The 17,409-nt window shown below is 37.5% G+C and overlaps 1 protein-coding gene across 1 annotated transcript in view; it reads right to left on the bottom strand.

Annotated features, from left to right (window-relative positions):
* Window positions 1-17,409, bottom strand: part of LOC103352162 (disintegrin and metalloproteinase domain-containing protein 32) — a 191,886-nt gene that overhangs the window by 105,039 nt on the left and 69,438 nt on the right. Inside the window, exons 5-7 of the mRNA XM_089327036.1 lie at window positions 5,387-5,462; window positions 3,402-3,478; window positions 2,049-2,226 (exon numbers count right to left, since the gene is read on the bottom strand). Of these exons, the coding sequence (XP_089183162.1) occupies window positions 2,049-2,226; window positions 3,402-3,478; window positions 5,387-5,462 (331 nt within the window). The remainder of the gene's footprint in view (window positions 1-2,048; window positions 2,227-3,401; window positions 3,479-5,386; window positions 5,463-17,409) is intronic.

Below are 17,409 nucleotides of genomic sequence, written 5' to 3'. Positions count from 1 at the left end.
TGTGTTCAATATTCTGAAATCGTTTGAAAAGGATTAAAGTTAGTTCCTCTTTAAATGTTTTATATAACACAATAGAATTGTTTCCAGATCCTGGACTTTTCCTTGAATGAAAAGTTTTCATTACTGCTCAATCGCATTGCTTGTTGTGGATCTATTTATCTTGTCCCTGTATTCTTAATTTGGTAGGTCATATGGATCAAGGAATTCATCCAATTCTTCAAAGTTTTCCAGTTTATAAGCATGTAGATTTTCATACCTGCATCTCATAATCACTTGAATTTCAATGGTATTGGTTGAAATGTCTCCATTTTATTGTAATTTTTATGTTTACTTCTAATATAAGACTCACTCCAAAATGTCTTGTAAGGTTGGCCTGATGGCAGTGTATTCTATCAGTTTGGGTACAGTTACCATAAGCTACAAAGATAACCATTAACCAAGTAAATCTAAGACAAGATTTCCACTTTTCTGTCATTTTTCTTTCGTCCAAGACTTGTGCAAACAGTGATGTGCCTGGGTATCCTGAGCTTCCTAATCTGCTTTGTAGATCATGTTACTTTCTAAACAACACAAATTCAATTTGGCCGACATGTGCTCAAATTTGAAAAAAATTCATTATAAAAACTATAAAAAGGGATTGTATCACTCTGCAAAGACAGATCTTAGACGAATTCTTGTGTGAATACTGTCTTGATGAAATTCCTCTAGTTAAGGAATGGGAGAAGAAGGATTAGGAGCAAGGGAAGCAAAACAAGAGGGTAATCTCTGGCGAAGGCTCACAAAGAAACTCTGGAGCATATGCCTGTTTTGCTGATCTGTTTGTTCAAAGGAACTGTGTTGAATTATCCTACCCTACCCACACAAAAACACAATAGAATGAAACCTGAGAGCATCTGAGCAGAGCACCAATACTGTTCAGTATGCCAGGCCAACCAAGCTTTTATAAATTATATTCATAAAATCTTACAAGAAAAACAAAATCTCTGATATTTAACAGAAATTTATTTTAAATTACGTACATATATGTGATAGTATTGAACATTTAGGTGATATGTAAACATTTAATAGTCCATTTCGGTTTTGTATTACTTAACATAGAGAATTAGTGGCTATAACAGAGCCAGAAAATAATGGCAATTTAAACAAGATTAGAGTTTATAAGGAGATAGAGTGGTTACATTTATGCAAATTTTTCAAGAGAAAAGTTGATTCCATCTTATGCCATCCTCATCCATGAGGCCTATGATATATATATACTACATTGCAGCCAGAAGGAAAGGGAAAACATATGGAGAACAAGATGTTTGCCTTTAGAATTCAGACCAGAGGTGATTCATACAATTCCTGCTCATATGTCATCAGGTATAACTTCATCACATGATCCCAAATACATGTGAGGAAAGTTGAAAAATGCATTTTTTATATTCCCAGAAAAATTCTAAGGTTTGGCTTTTTTTTAACTGATAAAAGATGGGTCAGAATATGCAGTGAGAACAGCTAACATTGCTATACACTCATATAATGTAAGTAAATTTATGCCATTATTAGTTGGCAAGAAGTTTTTCGCTTTTATGAGGATCATCACAGGCAACTACACAGTGAGCACACTGAAAAATCTACATGACCATACCTAGAAATCCTGTTTATGGTATTTTAAATACAATTTTAGTTTAGCTAATGCTGACTCCTTAGTCATAAAGCAATCTATAAATATTGCCTCTGTTGAATTATATTCCAGGAATACAGAGACAAGAGTAAGAACAGGGGTTATTTAAGTTTTAAAATCTACTAGGGAATTTTTAGAAAGTGATTATGTTAATAAACAACATAAGAACCAAAACAAAGCTTGTCATAAGCAGTAAGTGATAAACTGTTACAAGGAGGAAAAATTAATGTCTGGTCTCAAGGAAAGAGTGGGGTTAAAAAAAGATATATTGTTCCTAAGGAAAGGATATTTTCCACAGATATATATAGCATGATAAATGTATTTTTATAAATAAATATAGCCAATAACTGCTTTGAAAGTAGTAATAAATCACACAACTCACTTTTTCACCTACATAAATGTTGTAGTCATTTGAGTATTTTCCTAAGCTCTTGGTATCATTGTTAAAACTTGATAATTCTTTGTTGTCATTCCCTAATTTGTAAAGAATATGCTGAAATTGAACAGTAGATTCCAGAGGCTCGATTCCATAGGAAACATTTTCAAATTGCAGTATTCCTCTGTAAAATTAAATAAACAGTTTTAGATGCTTTTAATCCAATCTATATACTGTAATACTTTTAGTCCAGTATTTTGGTCCAAACTCTGTTTTAGAGAGGACTCCAAAGGATGAAGGTTTCCCTAAACAACAAAATTCACTTTCCATTTAAACTTTTTTTCCACATTAATAAAAGCAGCAGCAATTACTAAATCAATTATTAGGTATACAAGAAAATACCCAGTCAATTGTTGCACACACAAAATTACAGCAATCAATTAATTCCCATTTTTCTAAGTCAATGACTTAATTAAAGCTACAGTAAATGGAAACCTTGATGGATTTCCTTCCAATGCTTTTGAAAAATTATTATGCTAGTTAATAACAAACTATGTACCATAAGAAATGTTACTTATAAAAATGAAATTTAGCAGTATTATTAAGTAACATTAATTTTGTTAGCTGCATAAGAATAAGAAAAAAAGCAAGATTCTAATGAGTAAAAAATTTGTGCAACTCTCCTTCCCTGAATACAGGTAACAGTTCAAGTCATTTCCCCCTAAAAAACAAATTTCCTGTCCAAAATTCAGAGCTCCAAGTATGAAGCACCATAGAACATCTATGAAAACAAGGCTCTGACATCACAAAATGAAAGTGGATAATTTTCTGACAGAATAGAAAATTCTCAAAGCACCGAGGATGAAAGCCAAAAATTCTTGGAGACATCATAATAGTAATATTACAAAAATATGAGTACTATAGTTATTTATTTATATATAATTTGCCTCTTCTCTGTAAAGACAATTTCCTTGAGAAAATAAAATGACTTGTTTCTCTTACATCTCCAAACACTACAATACATAGCTTTATAAATTCTCTATTTGCTGGAAAACCACCCAATCTTAAATTTACCTTCTCCCATTCTAGTCAAGCATCGCTGGATGCTGTTTCTGTACTAAAAAAGAAAATAAGTGAGCATGGAAAAATAAGAAGTCTATAGGATGTCAGAAATGTCTCTACTCAGTGGGGAAAGTAAAAAGAAATAAGAAAAATAGCAATATGTTAAGCAGATGAGTATGCCACTAAATAATCTTGACATAAGAATCCTCCTCCAGATCCAAATTCAATATAAACAATAAATTTGCTGCAAACATCGTAACAATTGTGTTCCATAATCAAAGACAAAAAACAAATAACCTGAGTCCAGAGCATGTGCTGAGCGTGACAATGGAATTTGGATATCCTTCAACATACCCTTGATAGTAGCACTGAGGCTAGGAAAGAAAGAAAATGGCTATTTGGGAATTGAAAAAACTTTCTAATGAGTTTCTATTACTATACTTGATGAAACTTATGAACATTTTTCACACGATATCTGGTTTACTACAGTATGAGTAAAGTGACATTGAGAAGAAAGAGACTTCATATATTTGTCACTTTTACTACATTAACTACTATTTATAAATCATGATTTGGATTACAGTTTTATGGGCTGCTTCCAAAGTGTCATCTCATATTTCACATAAAATACTTTACAAATAAAATTTGTCAGTTAAAAGATAAACATTGTGAATCTTAATTTTTTAAATCCCTACAAACTATTACATGTGTGTGTGTATATATATATATGTGTGTGTGTGCATGTGTGTGTGTGTGTGTATAAAACAATGATTCAGAAAATTTAAAGATTTAAATACACCGTGACAACACAGACAAAAAGGATGACTATGAAACTGCATTAAAACAGGAAATGTAGACCATGAGGCAAGAAGTATCACTAGAGAAAAATACGGACAGTAAAATATTGTAAACATGATTTGTATCTAATAATTGATAATTCAAGCATTCAAAATATACAGATTTGAACTGTATACCTAATTAATAAATGTAGAAAACTATATCTGGGGCCAGCGCTGTGGCACAGCTGGTTAACGCCCTGGCCTGAAGTGCTGGCAGGACTCAACAAATTTAAAAGGGCAAATATCTCAGAGTTTGGTTTTTGACCAAAATAAAATTAAGCTAATGACACACAGGGCAGAAAGCATTGTCACAGGGGCTGTGGTAATGTACATGTGAAGCAGGTTATAACACCACTTGAAACACCTGCATCCCACTGTCAACTGCTATACTTCTGATACAACTTCCAGCTAATATAACAGGGAATGTTTGGGCCTCTGCCACCCACGTGGAGGGGCCCAGATGGAGGTCCTGGATCCTGGCTTCCTCCTGGCCCAGCCCTGGTTATTGAGGCAATTTGGGGGGTGAATCAGGGGATGGAAGAGTGATGTCTCTTCTCTTCTCTCTCCCTTTGCTTTTCAAATAAGATAATTCAAGCAAAAATAACATTGTCAAAGAAAAAAAGGACAGATTATATAGTTTCCAAGATTCAAATGGCATTATAAATTCTGATGTAAACAACTATAAGATTTCTTAATAACACATTATGATGGAATTAAGGGGAGGAAAGCAAGCATGCAAAATGATAACCCTGGCCAATAAAAGTGAAGAAACATGGTAGCCCGTTCAATATTTCAGCAGGTTTTAATTTTCAAGCAAGTGAATTTTGAGCGATGTCCTAGGCACTGTAGTTATATAAATAAACAGATCAAAAACTTCCCCCTCATATAGATTTATATTTTACTGGGGAGACAAAAAGTAGATAAAATAGTTAATACAGCACATATTAATAAATACCATGGAGAAATATAAAACAGGTAAAGGAAATGCAGAGAGTACCAAGGAGAGGAGTACAATATAAAATAGGAGCTAGTGGAGAACTCATAGGGGAATTTTGATCCCAGACCTCGTATCAGTGAATGAAGGCAGAGGTAGAGGGTGAATTCTGATATATAGGTGGAAAGACAGAGTTGGTAGGATTTATTAACAGATAGTATGGGAGGTAGCATTATAAAAAAGACATATGTATTCATGTCCAAAAACCATTTCTATCCATTTTTCTTATTCCTTATTTTCATTTATTTAACAAAATATATATAAATGAATTATTAAATAACATCTCGGATCTAGGAACTATGAAAAATGCTAAGCAAATCTAGATTTTCTTTATTTTTTAAAAATTCAAGAAAAATTAATAACAAATGACTTAAATATATCCATTGTGAATCTTATTCAATGTACAAAATGGTTTTTAATGTCTTTAAAATCCAGAACTTACATCTTACCTGAATATGTGAAGAATGAGAACTCTCAGATCCTTGATTATACAAATAAACCATAAAAGTATCCACTAAAAAATATCTGAATATAAGAGAGAACTTTGTTATTCTTTCTGAAACATAAAGCACTGATCAGTGAACTGATAATTTCAGATAAAGCTAACCCATTCTTGTGTGTATAAATGGAGTTTCACTGGAAGAAAGCCACACCCATTCATTTACATATTGTCTATGACTGGTTTCAAGATACAACAGCAAAGTTAAGTCATTTTGACAGATCCTACGTGGCCTTGAAAGCCTGAAATATTTACTCTCTCGACCTTTGGAAAAAATGTTTATCAACCCTTTTTTACTTTTTTATGTTTTATAAAGATTTTTATTTATTTATCTAAGAGATAGAGTTACAGACAGTGAGAGGGAGAGACAAAGAGAAAGGTCTTCCATCTGCTGGTTCACTCCCCAACTGGCCGCAATGGCCGGAGCTGCACAGATCCAAAGCCAGGAGCCAGGAAGACTGGTTCAGGGGCCCAAGGACTTGAGCCATCTTTTACTGCTTTCCCAGGCCATAGCAGAGAGCTGTATTGGAAGAGGAGCAACTGGGATTAGAACCGGTGCCCATATGGGATGCTGGCGCCACAGGCAGAGGATTAACCTACTGCGCCACAGTGCCGGCCTCCTATCAACCCTTGTATAAACGAGGTATCTTCTTTTCAGATATATTTAAATATTATGCAAATAAATAAATAATTTAAAAATAATTTTTTAATTTTTCTCTGTTCTTCTTTCCTCACTCATTCCCCACTCCTTCCATCTCTTTCCTTAATCCTTCCATCTCTTATTTTCTTTAAGGGAAATAAGAAGAGGCTGCAACAACAACGGGGGAAGTACTTTAAATTTTCTAGCACTGTGAACTAATTGAAATAGTATGACAATTTCCAGATATTCCAATGGAAAACCTACACCTATACAAATGTATTACTTTTATAATGAAGTGAAAGATTATGTAACACACATATCCATCTCACTATATGTACTAAAACTTCCATGTTCAACCTTCTCTGGTATCATTCCTTACACATATTATGCTATTTTACTTACACTTCCTCATCTATCTGCATGCTCACTCTTCAACCCATGGAAAGATTAGACTACCCAGTTGCCTCTGTTGTGATGCCTCCACAGAAATGAGTCTCAAAAAGGTTACAAATGACCCCCTATTGTCAAATTGCAAAAGGAATTTTAAAGCCAAATACTCTATATTGAAGCACTCCATACTGCTGACTACATTTCCCTTTTTTGAAACACTTCATCAGTTTTAGCAATAACATTTCCCCCTGGTTTCTCACATGTCTTCTCGTCTACTTTTAGAAGTTCGTTTTCTCAGTAGAGTTAGAAACATACCAGGGATTCCAATTCAATCCCATCGAGGTGGCATGTACCAATGCCATCTCACTAGTCCCAGTGATCAATTTCTGTTCACAATTAATCGTAATGATAGGACTAAGAACCAAAGGGATCACATAAACAAGAATAGTGTCTGCAAATACTAGCTGATAGAATAAAAAAGGGAGAGAATGGTCCAACATGGGAAGTGAGATACACAGCAGACCCATAGAATGGCAAATGTCCTAACAGCACTCTGGCCTCATAATCAGCCCTTAAGGCATGCGGATCCGGCTGAAATGCCCATGAGAGTATTTCAGGCATGCAAAGCCAAGACACTCTGGGGAAAAACAAAAAACAAAAAACAAAAAACAAAAACCTAAATGAAAGATCTCCACGAGTGAGATCCCAGTGGAAAGAATAGGTCATCAAAGAAGGAGGTACCTTTCTCTGAAGGGAGGAGAGAACTTCCACTTTGACCATGGCCTTGTCTAAAAATGATCAGAGTCAGTGAACCCAGGGGGCTTCCATAGCCTTGGCAGCTCATGACAAGAGCCTAGGGTGATTACTGAGGCCATAAACAAGAGTGTCAATTTGTTAAGTCAACAACAGGAGTCACTGTGCACTTACTCCTCATCTAGGATCTTTGTCCTTAGTGTGCTGTACATTGAGATTTAATGCTATAACTAGTACTCAAACAGTATTTTTCACTTTATGTTTCTGTGTGGGAGCAAACTGTTGAAATCTTTACTTAATGTATGCTAAACTGATCTTCTGTATATAAAGAGAATCAAAAATGAATCTTGACATGAATGAAAGGGGAGAGGGAGTGAATAAGGGGAGGGTTGCGGGTTGGAGGGACGTTATGGGGGGAAGTCATTGTAATCAATATTCTGTACTTTGGAAATTTATATTCATTAAATAAAAGTAAAAAAAAAAAAGAAGTTCATTTTCTACTCCTTAAAGGTTTCCATAATATTCAATTAATTTTTTAAAGACTTATTTTACTGCTCAGAAAGGCGAAGAATTATAGAAAGACAGACACAGAGTCAGGGGAGCAGGGAGAAAGACAGAGATCTTCCATTCACTTGTTCATTAAAAAAATTAATAAATAAATAACATCTGCAAAGGCTAGGGCAGGGCCATGCTGAATCCAGGATCCTGAGGATCCTGGATCTCCAGCTAAGTCTCCTATGGATGGCAGGGGCCATATTCAATTGCTTTTCCCTGGCATATTACCTGAGCATGGATCAGCAGTGAGGCAGCTGAGACTAGAAGTAGAGTTTATATGAGATGCCAGTGACAGAAGTGTCAGCTTAACTCACTGCACCACAATGCCGGCCCCAATTGCATGGAATTAAAGGCTATGTTTCCTTCTCACCTTTAACATTTATCCTTACTTCTATGGATTTATTTCCCTCATTCTGTGGCTTCACTGAAAAAAAAAAAGAGGATGGGCACTGCAGGATATTTTGAAATTAAGTATGTGATACCTCCATATATGTTCTTTTTGGCTCAAGATTATTTTGGCTATTCAGGGCCTTTGGTAGTTCTTAGGAATTTTAAGATTTTTTTTCTCTAAAAAAAAATGTCATTGGGATGTTAATAGTGATTACATCAATTCTATAGCTTTCTTTCAATAGTAGGAGTATTTTAACAATATTAACTTTGGGGTGGCTCCAAGATAGCGGAATAGGGAGGGAGTGCACTGATAGTCCAGGAAAAGATATTATATTAAAAGTGGAGATACTGGCCAGTGCCGCGGCTCAGTAGGCTAATCCTCCGCCTTGCGGCGCCGGCACAACAGGTTCTAGTCCCGGTCGGGGCGCTGGATTCTGTCCCGGTTGCCCTTCTTCCAGGACAGCTCTCTGCTGTGGCCAGGGAGTGCAGTGGAGGATGGCCCAAGTGCTTGGGCCCTGCACTCCATGGGAGACCAGGAGAAGCACCTGGCTCCTTCCTTCAGATAGGCACAGTGCGCCGGCTGCAGCGCACCAGCGGCAGGGGCCATTGGAGGGTGAACCAACGGCAAAGGAAGACCTTTCTCTCTGTCTCTCTCTCTCACTGTCCACTCTGCCTGTACAAAAAAAAAAAATGGAGATACTGTAATTTCAGGGAAGAGTTAGTGAAAAGACTGCAGAGGAAACTCTTCTGGAACTAGGGGACACGGTGGACCTACGTGGAGGGCACGGGTGCCCACGGTTCAGGACCCCAGCTGCCGAGTCTACGCACCAGCACTGGAAAGTGAGGCGAGGAGAAACTGCAGTAGCCCAAGACACTGGCAGAAAAGTGGCCGGAAGAGCCTAGAGGGAATGAGGCTTGAAGCCCCGTGGGGGAAAGTTCACCAGCCCAACTAGAGGAGAGAAAATAAATAAATAAAAGGGACTGGTACGGACAAAATTCTCTCTCTAAATACACATTACAAAGGTGAGCAAGACAAAGAGCAGGCGCCATTTTGGACATACGTAACAGATACACCAGCTCAGGGCTGGGCTCACCCTCAGCCAAGCAGGAAAACCTGACTCTAGTGGGGAGAAATAAAAGGAGGTTAAGACCTAGTGAATGTGTGGAGGTTATGAACTGGGACTGTGAAAAGAAAAAATAAGGGTGTGTGGGAGAACTCACGGTGAGCCTGAGACATGAGTGAGTACTCTCAGTGGGAGACACCACAAACTCAGTAACCTTGGCTACCCAGTGGGAGACATTGCAGGGGAATCTGTCTTACACTGAGGACTGCACAGAGCCTTTGCGTGGTCCTTGAGACAGAACAGACGAATATTATACCCACAGGGGCTAGCACTCAGGCACTGACTGCCATCAAGGAGAAGAGCTCAGCTAAGTGGAATTACTTCCCTTTTGAATAAAATAAAATAAGAGAGAGAGAGAGAGAGAGAGAGAGAGAGAAATATTTACCATGCCAAACCTGGGTGTGTCACCTTTGGCACACCCTTAACCCTGAAGAACTGAACAGAGATCTCTGGCCACACCCACCACAAGCCCTTAGAGATTCATCAAAAGCAGACAGTCCACTTAATTTAGAGTCACAGTATAACAAGAAAAGCCACCACAGTGAGGGAAAAAAAATAGAAGAAACCAAAGAATATCTCTACAATGCCAAGCAACAAACGCAGAACCAAGGAAACAAGAACAAGGAAGACATTATGATGTCCTCAAATGAACATGACATCCCAATACAAGATTATGAAGATGATGAAATAGAAGAAATGCAAGATACGGATTTCAAAAAATTTATGATAAGAACATTTAAAAGTTCTCAAAAACAAATTCATGAACTATAGAAATCTATACTGGACAGGATAGAAAATCTCTCTCGTGAAAATGGAATCTTAAGGAGGAACCAAATGAAATGAGGAATCTAGTAGAATATGAAATTGTGATGTTGAAGAGAAACCAAAATGAAAAGAAGAATTCAATGGAACAAATGACAAATGCATTTGAGAGCCAGAAAAACAGAATCAATGAGATAGAAGAGAGAATATCAGACTTAGAAGACAGAGCACAGGAAAGTATACAGTCAATCCAAAGAAAAGAAGAGGAAATTAGAAATCTAAAAAATATTGTTGAGAATCTACAGGATACTATTAAAAAACCCAACATTCAGGAGAAATCTTCCCGGGTTTGGAGAAGGACAGAGACATCCAAGTACAGGAAGCACATAGGACCCCGAATAAACATGACCAAAAGAGATCCTAGCCACGACACATTGTAATCAAACTCACCACAGTGCAACATAAAGAAAAGATTCTAAAATGTGCAACAGAGAAACGTCAGATTACTCTAAGAGGATCTCCAATTAGACTCACAGCAAACTTATCATCAGAAACCCTACAGGCTAGGAGGTAATGGCCAGATATAGCCCAGGTACTAAGAGAAAAAACTGCCAGCCCAGAATATTATATCCTGCAAAGCTCTCATTTGTGAATGAAGGTGAAATAAAGACCTTGCATAGCAACCGGAAATTGAAGGAATTTATCACCACTCGTCCAGCCCTGCAAAAGATGCTTAAAGATGTGTTACAAACAGAAACATAGAAACACGGTCATCAGTATGAAAGAAGGTAATGGAAGGAAACCACACAGCAAAAGATCACAGGAAGTTCAAAGCATATATTAGAAATATCGTTGGGAAAATGGCAGGGCAAAGTCACTAATTATCAATACTCACATTGAATGTCAATGGCCTCTACTCTCCAGATAAAAGACACAGACTGGCTGAATGGATTAAAGAACAAAACCCATCTATTTGCTGCTTACAAGAAACACATCTTTCCAACACAACTTTCTTCTCAGCAGTACATGGAACCTTCTCTAGGTTTGATCACATAGTAGGCCATAAAGCAAGTCTCAGCAAATTCAAAAGAATTAGAATCATACCATGCAGCTTCTCAGACCACAGTGGAATGAAGCTGGAAATTAGCAACTCAGAAATCCCTAGAGCATATGCAAATACGTGGAGACTGAACAACATGCTCCTGAATGAACACTTGGTCATCAAAGAAATCAAAAGAGAAATCAAAAACTTTCTGGAAGTAAATGAGGATAACAACATAACATATCAAAACTTATGGGATACAGCAAAAGCAGTGTTAAGAGGAAAGTTTATAGCAATAGGTGCCTACATCAAGAAATTGAAAAGGTACCAAATAAATGAGCTTTCAGCGCATCTCAAGGATCTAGAAAAACTGCAGCAAACCATACCAAAAACTAGTAGGAGAAGAGAAATAATAAAAATCAGAGAAATAAACAGGATTGAATCCAAAAAAAAATTACAAAAAATCAGCCATACGAAGAGCTGCTTTTCTGAAAAAATAAACAAAATTGACACCTCATTGGCCCAACTACAAAAAGAAAAGACCCAAATCAATAAAATCAGAGATGAAAAAGGAAACATAACAACAGACACCGCAGAAATAAAAAGAATCATCAGAAATTACTGCAAGGACTTGTATGCCAGCAAACAGCGAAATCTATCAGAAATGGATAGGTTCATGGACACATGCAACCTACCTAAATTGAACCAGGAAGACATCGAAAACCTAAATAGACCCATAACTGAGACATAAAGTGAATCAGTAATACAGGCCCTCCCAACAAAGAAAGCCCAGGACCGTATGGATTCAGTGCTGAACTCTACCAGACATTTAAAGAAAAACTAACTCCAATTCTCCTCAACATATTCAGAACAATTGAAAAGAGGGAATGCTCCCAAATTCTTTCTATGAAGCCAGCATCACCTTAATCCTAAGCCGGAAAAAGATTCAGCATTGACTGAAAATTACAGACCAATATCCTTGATGAACATAGATGCAAAAATCCTCAATAAAATTCTGGCCAATAGAATGCAACAACACATCAGAAAGATCATCCACCCAGATCAAGTGGGATTTTTCTCTGGTTGCAGGGATGGTTCAATGTGTGCAAAGCAATCAATGTGATATACCACATTAACAGACTGCAGAAGAAAAATCATATGATTATCTCAATAAATGCAGAGAGAGTATTTGATAAAATACAACACCCTTTCATGATGAAAACTCTAAGCAAATTGTGTAAAAAAGGAACTTTCCTCTATACGATCAAAGCAATTTATTTTCTCATATCTGGAAAAAATGATGCTAAAATTCATATGGAGACAAAGGAGACCTCAATTAGCTAAAGCAATCTTGTACAACAAAAGCAAAGCCAGAGGCATCACAAGACCAGATTTCAGGACATGCTACAGGGCAGTTATAATCAAAACAACATGGTACTGGTACAGAAACAGATGGATAGACCAATGGAACAGAATAGAAACAACAGAAATCAATCCAAACATCTACAGCCAACTGATATTTGATCCAGGATCTAAAACCAATTCCTGGAGCAAGGACAGTCTATTCAACAAATGTTGCTGGGAAAACTGGATTTCCACATGCAGAAGCATGAAGCAAGACTCCTACCTTACACATTACACAAAAATCCACTCAACATGGATTAAAGATCAAAATCCACGACCTGACACCATCAAATTATTAGAGAACATTGGAGAAACCCTGCAAGATATAGGTACCGGCAAAGAATTCTTGGAAAAGACCCCAGAGGCAAAGGCAGTCAAAGCCAAAATTAACAACTGGGATTGAATCAGTTTGAGAAGTTTCTGTCCCGCAATAGAAACAGTCAGCAAAATGATTGACAGAAACGGGCCAGGGGATTCCAATTCAATCCCATGAAGGTGGCATGTACAAATGCCATCGTACTAGTCAAAGTGATAAGTTTCAGTTCACAATTGATCATAATGATAGAGTTAAGAGTCAAAAGGGGCCGGCGCTGTGGCTCAATAGACTAATCCTCCACCTGGGGCACTGGCATACTGGGTTCTAGTCCCGGTCAGTGCGCCGGATTCTGTCCTGGTTGGCCCTCTTCCAGGCCAGCTCTCTGCTGTGGCCCGGGAGTGCAGTGGAGGATGGCCCAGGTGCTTGGGCCCTGTACTTGCATGGGAGACCAGGAGAAACATCTTGCTCCTGGCCTCAGATCACTGCAGTGCCCTGGCCCCAGTGCACTGGCTGTGGCGGCCACTGGAGGATTAACCAACGCAAAAGGAAGACCTTTTTCTCTGTCTCTCTCTATATCTACTCTGCCTGTCCAAAAAAAAAAAAAGAGTCAAAGGGATCACATAAACAAGACTAGAGTATGCTAATTCTGATATAATTAAAAAGTAGAGAACGATCCAACATGGGAAGCAGACCACACAGCAGACCCATAGAATGGCAAATGTCCTAAACAGCACTCTGGCCTCAGAATGAGCCCTTAAGGCATTTGGATCTGGCTGAAGAGCCCATGAGAGCATTTCAAGAATGGAAAGCCAAGACACTCTGGCAAAAAAAAAAAAAAAGACCTAAATCTTGCTCTTTGCATGTGAGATCCCAGTGGATAGAACGGACCATCAAATAAGGAAGTACGTTTCTCTGAAGGGAGGAGAGAACTTCCAATTTGACTATGACCTTTTCTAAATAAGATTAGTGTTGGCAACCTCAAAAAGCTTCCATAGTCTTGCCAACTCATGACAAGAGCTTCAGGTGATTACTGACGCCATAAACAAGAGTGTCAATTGTTAAACCAACAACAGAAGTTACTGTGCACTTACTCCCCATGTAGGATCTCTGTCGTTAATGTGTTGTACAATGTAAATTAATGCTATAACTAGTACTCAAACAGTATTGTTCACTTTGTGTTTCTGTGTGGGTGCAAACTGTTGAAATCTTTACTTAATATATGCTAAATTGATCTTCTGTATATAAAAATAATTGAAAATGAACCTTCATGTGAATGGGATGGGAGCGGGAGATGAGAGGGTTGCGAGTGGGACAGAAGTTATGGGTGGGAGGAAGCCACTGTAATCCAAAAGATGTACTTTGGAAATTTATATTTATTAAATAAAAGTTAAAAATCAATATTAATTTTCCCAATCCATGTACAAGATGCACTTTTTATTTCTTTTAAACTTTTATTAATATAAAGAAAACAAATTTCAAGTATTTCATAGATAAAATTCTAAGAGATAAACATAACTCTTCCCTCACTCCCTCTCCCCCACTCTTACATTCACTGCTTTAATTTTTACAAGTACATAACTTTAATTTACTTTATAATCACAGGCTTAAAGAACCACTGATCATAAATTTTAATAGGTAAAAAATAGAAAGACCAATATTCCACAAGAATATAGACAAAATCAATAAATAATTTATTTGTATCTTCTGTAATACCTTTCACAAATGTTTTATAGTTTTCAAGTATTTCACTCATTGATTAAATTTATTCTTTATTGGGTTGGTGTTCAACCTAGTGCTTAAGAAGCCTAAATTTAAGAGATTACAAGATGGCTGGAAAGTGAAAAGATATGCTGATTTTCACCAGGGGAAAATAGCAGAAGAAAAGCAAAGGAGTGTATTTACAGGGAATAGTTGGATATATATTTGCAGTGGAAATTCTATAGAAGCAAGAGGGACAGTGTGGAACAGCACAGAAAGAGCAGATGTGCAGCAGTGAGCAGGCACACAACACACAACTCCTGTGGCCAGGGGCCAGAAGAGATGCCAGCTTCTGAAAGCTATGTGAGAGCATACTATGGCAGCAAGTACCACAGGTGACATTGCATGAGAGAGAACCTTGCAGACCACACTGACTAGGTCAGGCCTTGAGCCCTAGCAGAGGACATGGTATCTACCTAACCCAATGAGGGAAAAGTGTATTTCTTTCTCTTCATCCCCTAAAACAAGAGCGCCCAGCAACCGAAGGGGAGAAGACACTGTTTTGACACCAGAAGATTCTGTGGTGGCTCTCACATGCATGACCAGGGGATTTTATCAGAAGGAAAAAAATCTACAAGTTCGATTTACTGTTAGTCTGACTGCAATGTTTTACAGGGGCCTGCACACCTGGTTAGGACAGAAGGTGCCCCAATCCTGTCAGCCTATCACAGGCTCCAGGGCTCAAACTACCAAGGTGGGAAACCCATAGGTAGTTGGCACTGGAAATGACTCTGCTCTATCCATGGAAGGGCCAAGCTTTCAGGGCAGAGAGAGGATCTTCTGTACCATGTGACTGTAGGAGCCTTGTGCGCTATGACTTTGGGAACCATGTGACTACATAATTGGGTGTGGAGTATGACTGGGGCTCTGGGAAATCACTGTGTCTGGCATCAGACTCATAGCTCCCTGACTGCCTGGGGTGGGTAACTGCAGAGGCTTTTGTGCTCACATTGAGGACTGTACAGAACCTCTGTATGGTTCATGCAATAGCATGGGTAAGAGCTGTACCCAGGGTGGGGTATCCCCAGGCATTGAGTACCTTCAGATACAGGACATGAGGTTTTCATTATGCCACCAGGCATGATCATACTTTCCTTCCTGCTGATAATACAGGGCATATACCACACCCAACTTAGGTGTCACCCTGGATTCTTACCCCACAGCTCAGCCCTGACCAGAGCTCCTTGGTCCCACCCAACACACACCTCTTGGTATTCACTAAAGGAGGAGACACTCCACTAACCCACAGAGGAACAAATTAAAAAAATCAGTAGAGAAAACCAAAAGTGTTTCTACAAATACCTAAAAATAAACGCATAAATATAAGAAACAAAAACAGGAAGAGAAGATGACTTCCCCAAAGGGCACAATAACACTTCAATATGAGAATGTGAAGATGAAGAGACTAATGAAATTCTTGCAAAGGATTTCAAATGAATGTTCACAGGATTACTCACAAACAATGAGAAGAAAATTAATGAGCTAAAGAAATCCACACATGACATGAATGGAAAATTTGCCCATGAGATTTTGAAGAGAAATAAAACTGAAATATTAGAAATGAAGCACTGAGGGAGGCACTGACATGGCACAGTGAGTTAAGCTGCCATCTGCAGTGCCAGCATCTCATATAGGCAAAGGGTGGTGTCACAGCTGCTCCATATCCAATCTAGGTCCCTGCTCATGCACATGGGAAAGCAGGGGAAGATGGCCCAAATCCTGGGGTCTCTGACACCAAATGGGAAACCTGGAAGAAGCTCCTTGCTCCTGGCTTGGGCTTGACCCAACCCCAGCAGATGCAGCCATCTAAGGAGTGAACCAGCAGATAAAAGATCTCTCTCTCTCCATATATATATATATATATATATATACACACTCATATATATATATGTACACACATATATGTATATACATATACATATATATATCTTATCTCTGTAAATAAATAAAATAAATATTTTTTTAAAAAATGAAGAATTCAATATGTCTTATAAAAATACAGTGGAAAGTCTTAACCTATTCAAAACAACTGAAAGGGAGAGAATCCCTCCCAAAATCATTCTATGAGGCTAACATCATCTTAATTCCTAAATCAGAAAAACACACAACGGAGAAAGAGAACTACAGATCAATATTCCTGATGAGCATAGATGCCAAGATCCTCAACAAAATAATAGCTAATCGAATCCAACAGCACATTAGAAACATCATTCACTCAGAACAAGTGAGATAATCCCTGGTATGCAGGGATGGTTCAAAAATCACAAATAAATGTGATACATCACATTAACAAATTAAAGAACAAAAGCTGCATGATTATCTCAATAGATGCAGAGGAAGCATTGATAAAATACAACACCATTTCATGATTAAAAATCTAAAGCAAATTGGGAATACAAAGAACATTCCTCAATACAATCAAGGGTGCTTATGGAAGACACACAGAAGCAACTTATTGAATGATGAAAATTTGGAAGCATTTCCACTAACAGAACCAGACAAGGATGCCAACTTTCAACACTGCTATTGAATATAATCTTGGAGGTTTTAACCAGAGCCACTATGCAAAAAAAAAGTAATCAAAGGCTACAAATTTGTAAGGAGGAAAGGAAATTATTCCTGTTTGCAAATGACATGATTCTATATAGAATATATATATATAATCTCTCTATATAATATATATAGAAAATATATATAGAAAATCTCTATATATAGAAAATATATATGTATAATCTCCATATATAATATTCTATATATATATATTCTCTCTATATATGTATAGAATATATAGAGAGAATATATAGATAGAATATATATAGATATATAATATATATAATAA

Source organism: Oryctolagus cuniculus, chromosome 2 (genome assembly GCF_051225735.1).
Source record: "Oryctolagus cuniculus isolate XC-2025 breed Fujian yellow rabbit chromosome 2, ASM5122573v1, whole genome shotgun sequence".
In the NCBI taxonomy this organism is placed as follows: Eukaryota; Metazoa; Chordata; class Mammalia; order Lagomorpha; family Leporidae; genus Oryctolagus; species Oryctolagus cuniculus.
The sequence above is the reverse complement of the archived record's forward strand: the minus strand, read 5'-3'. Positions and strand labels throughout refer to the sequence as shown.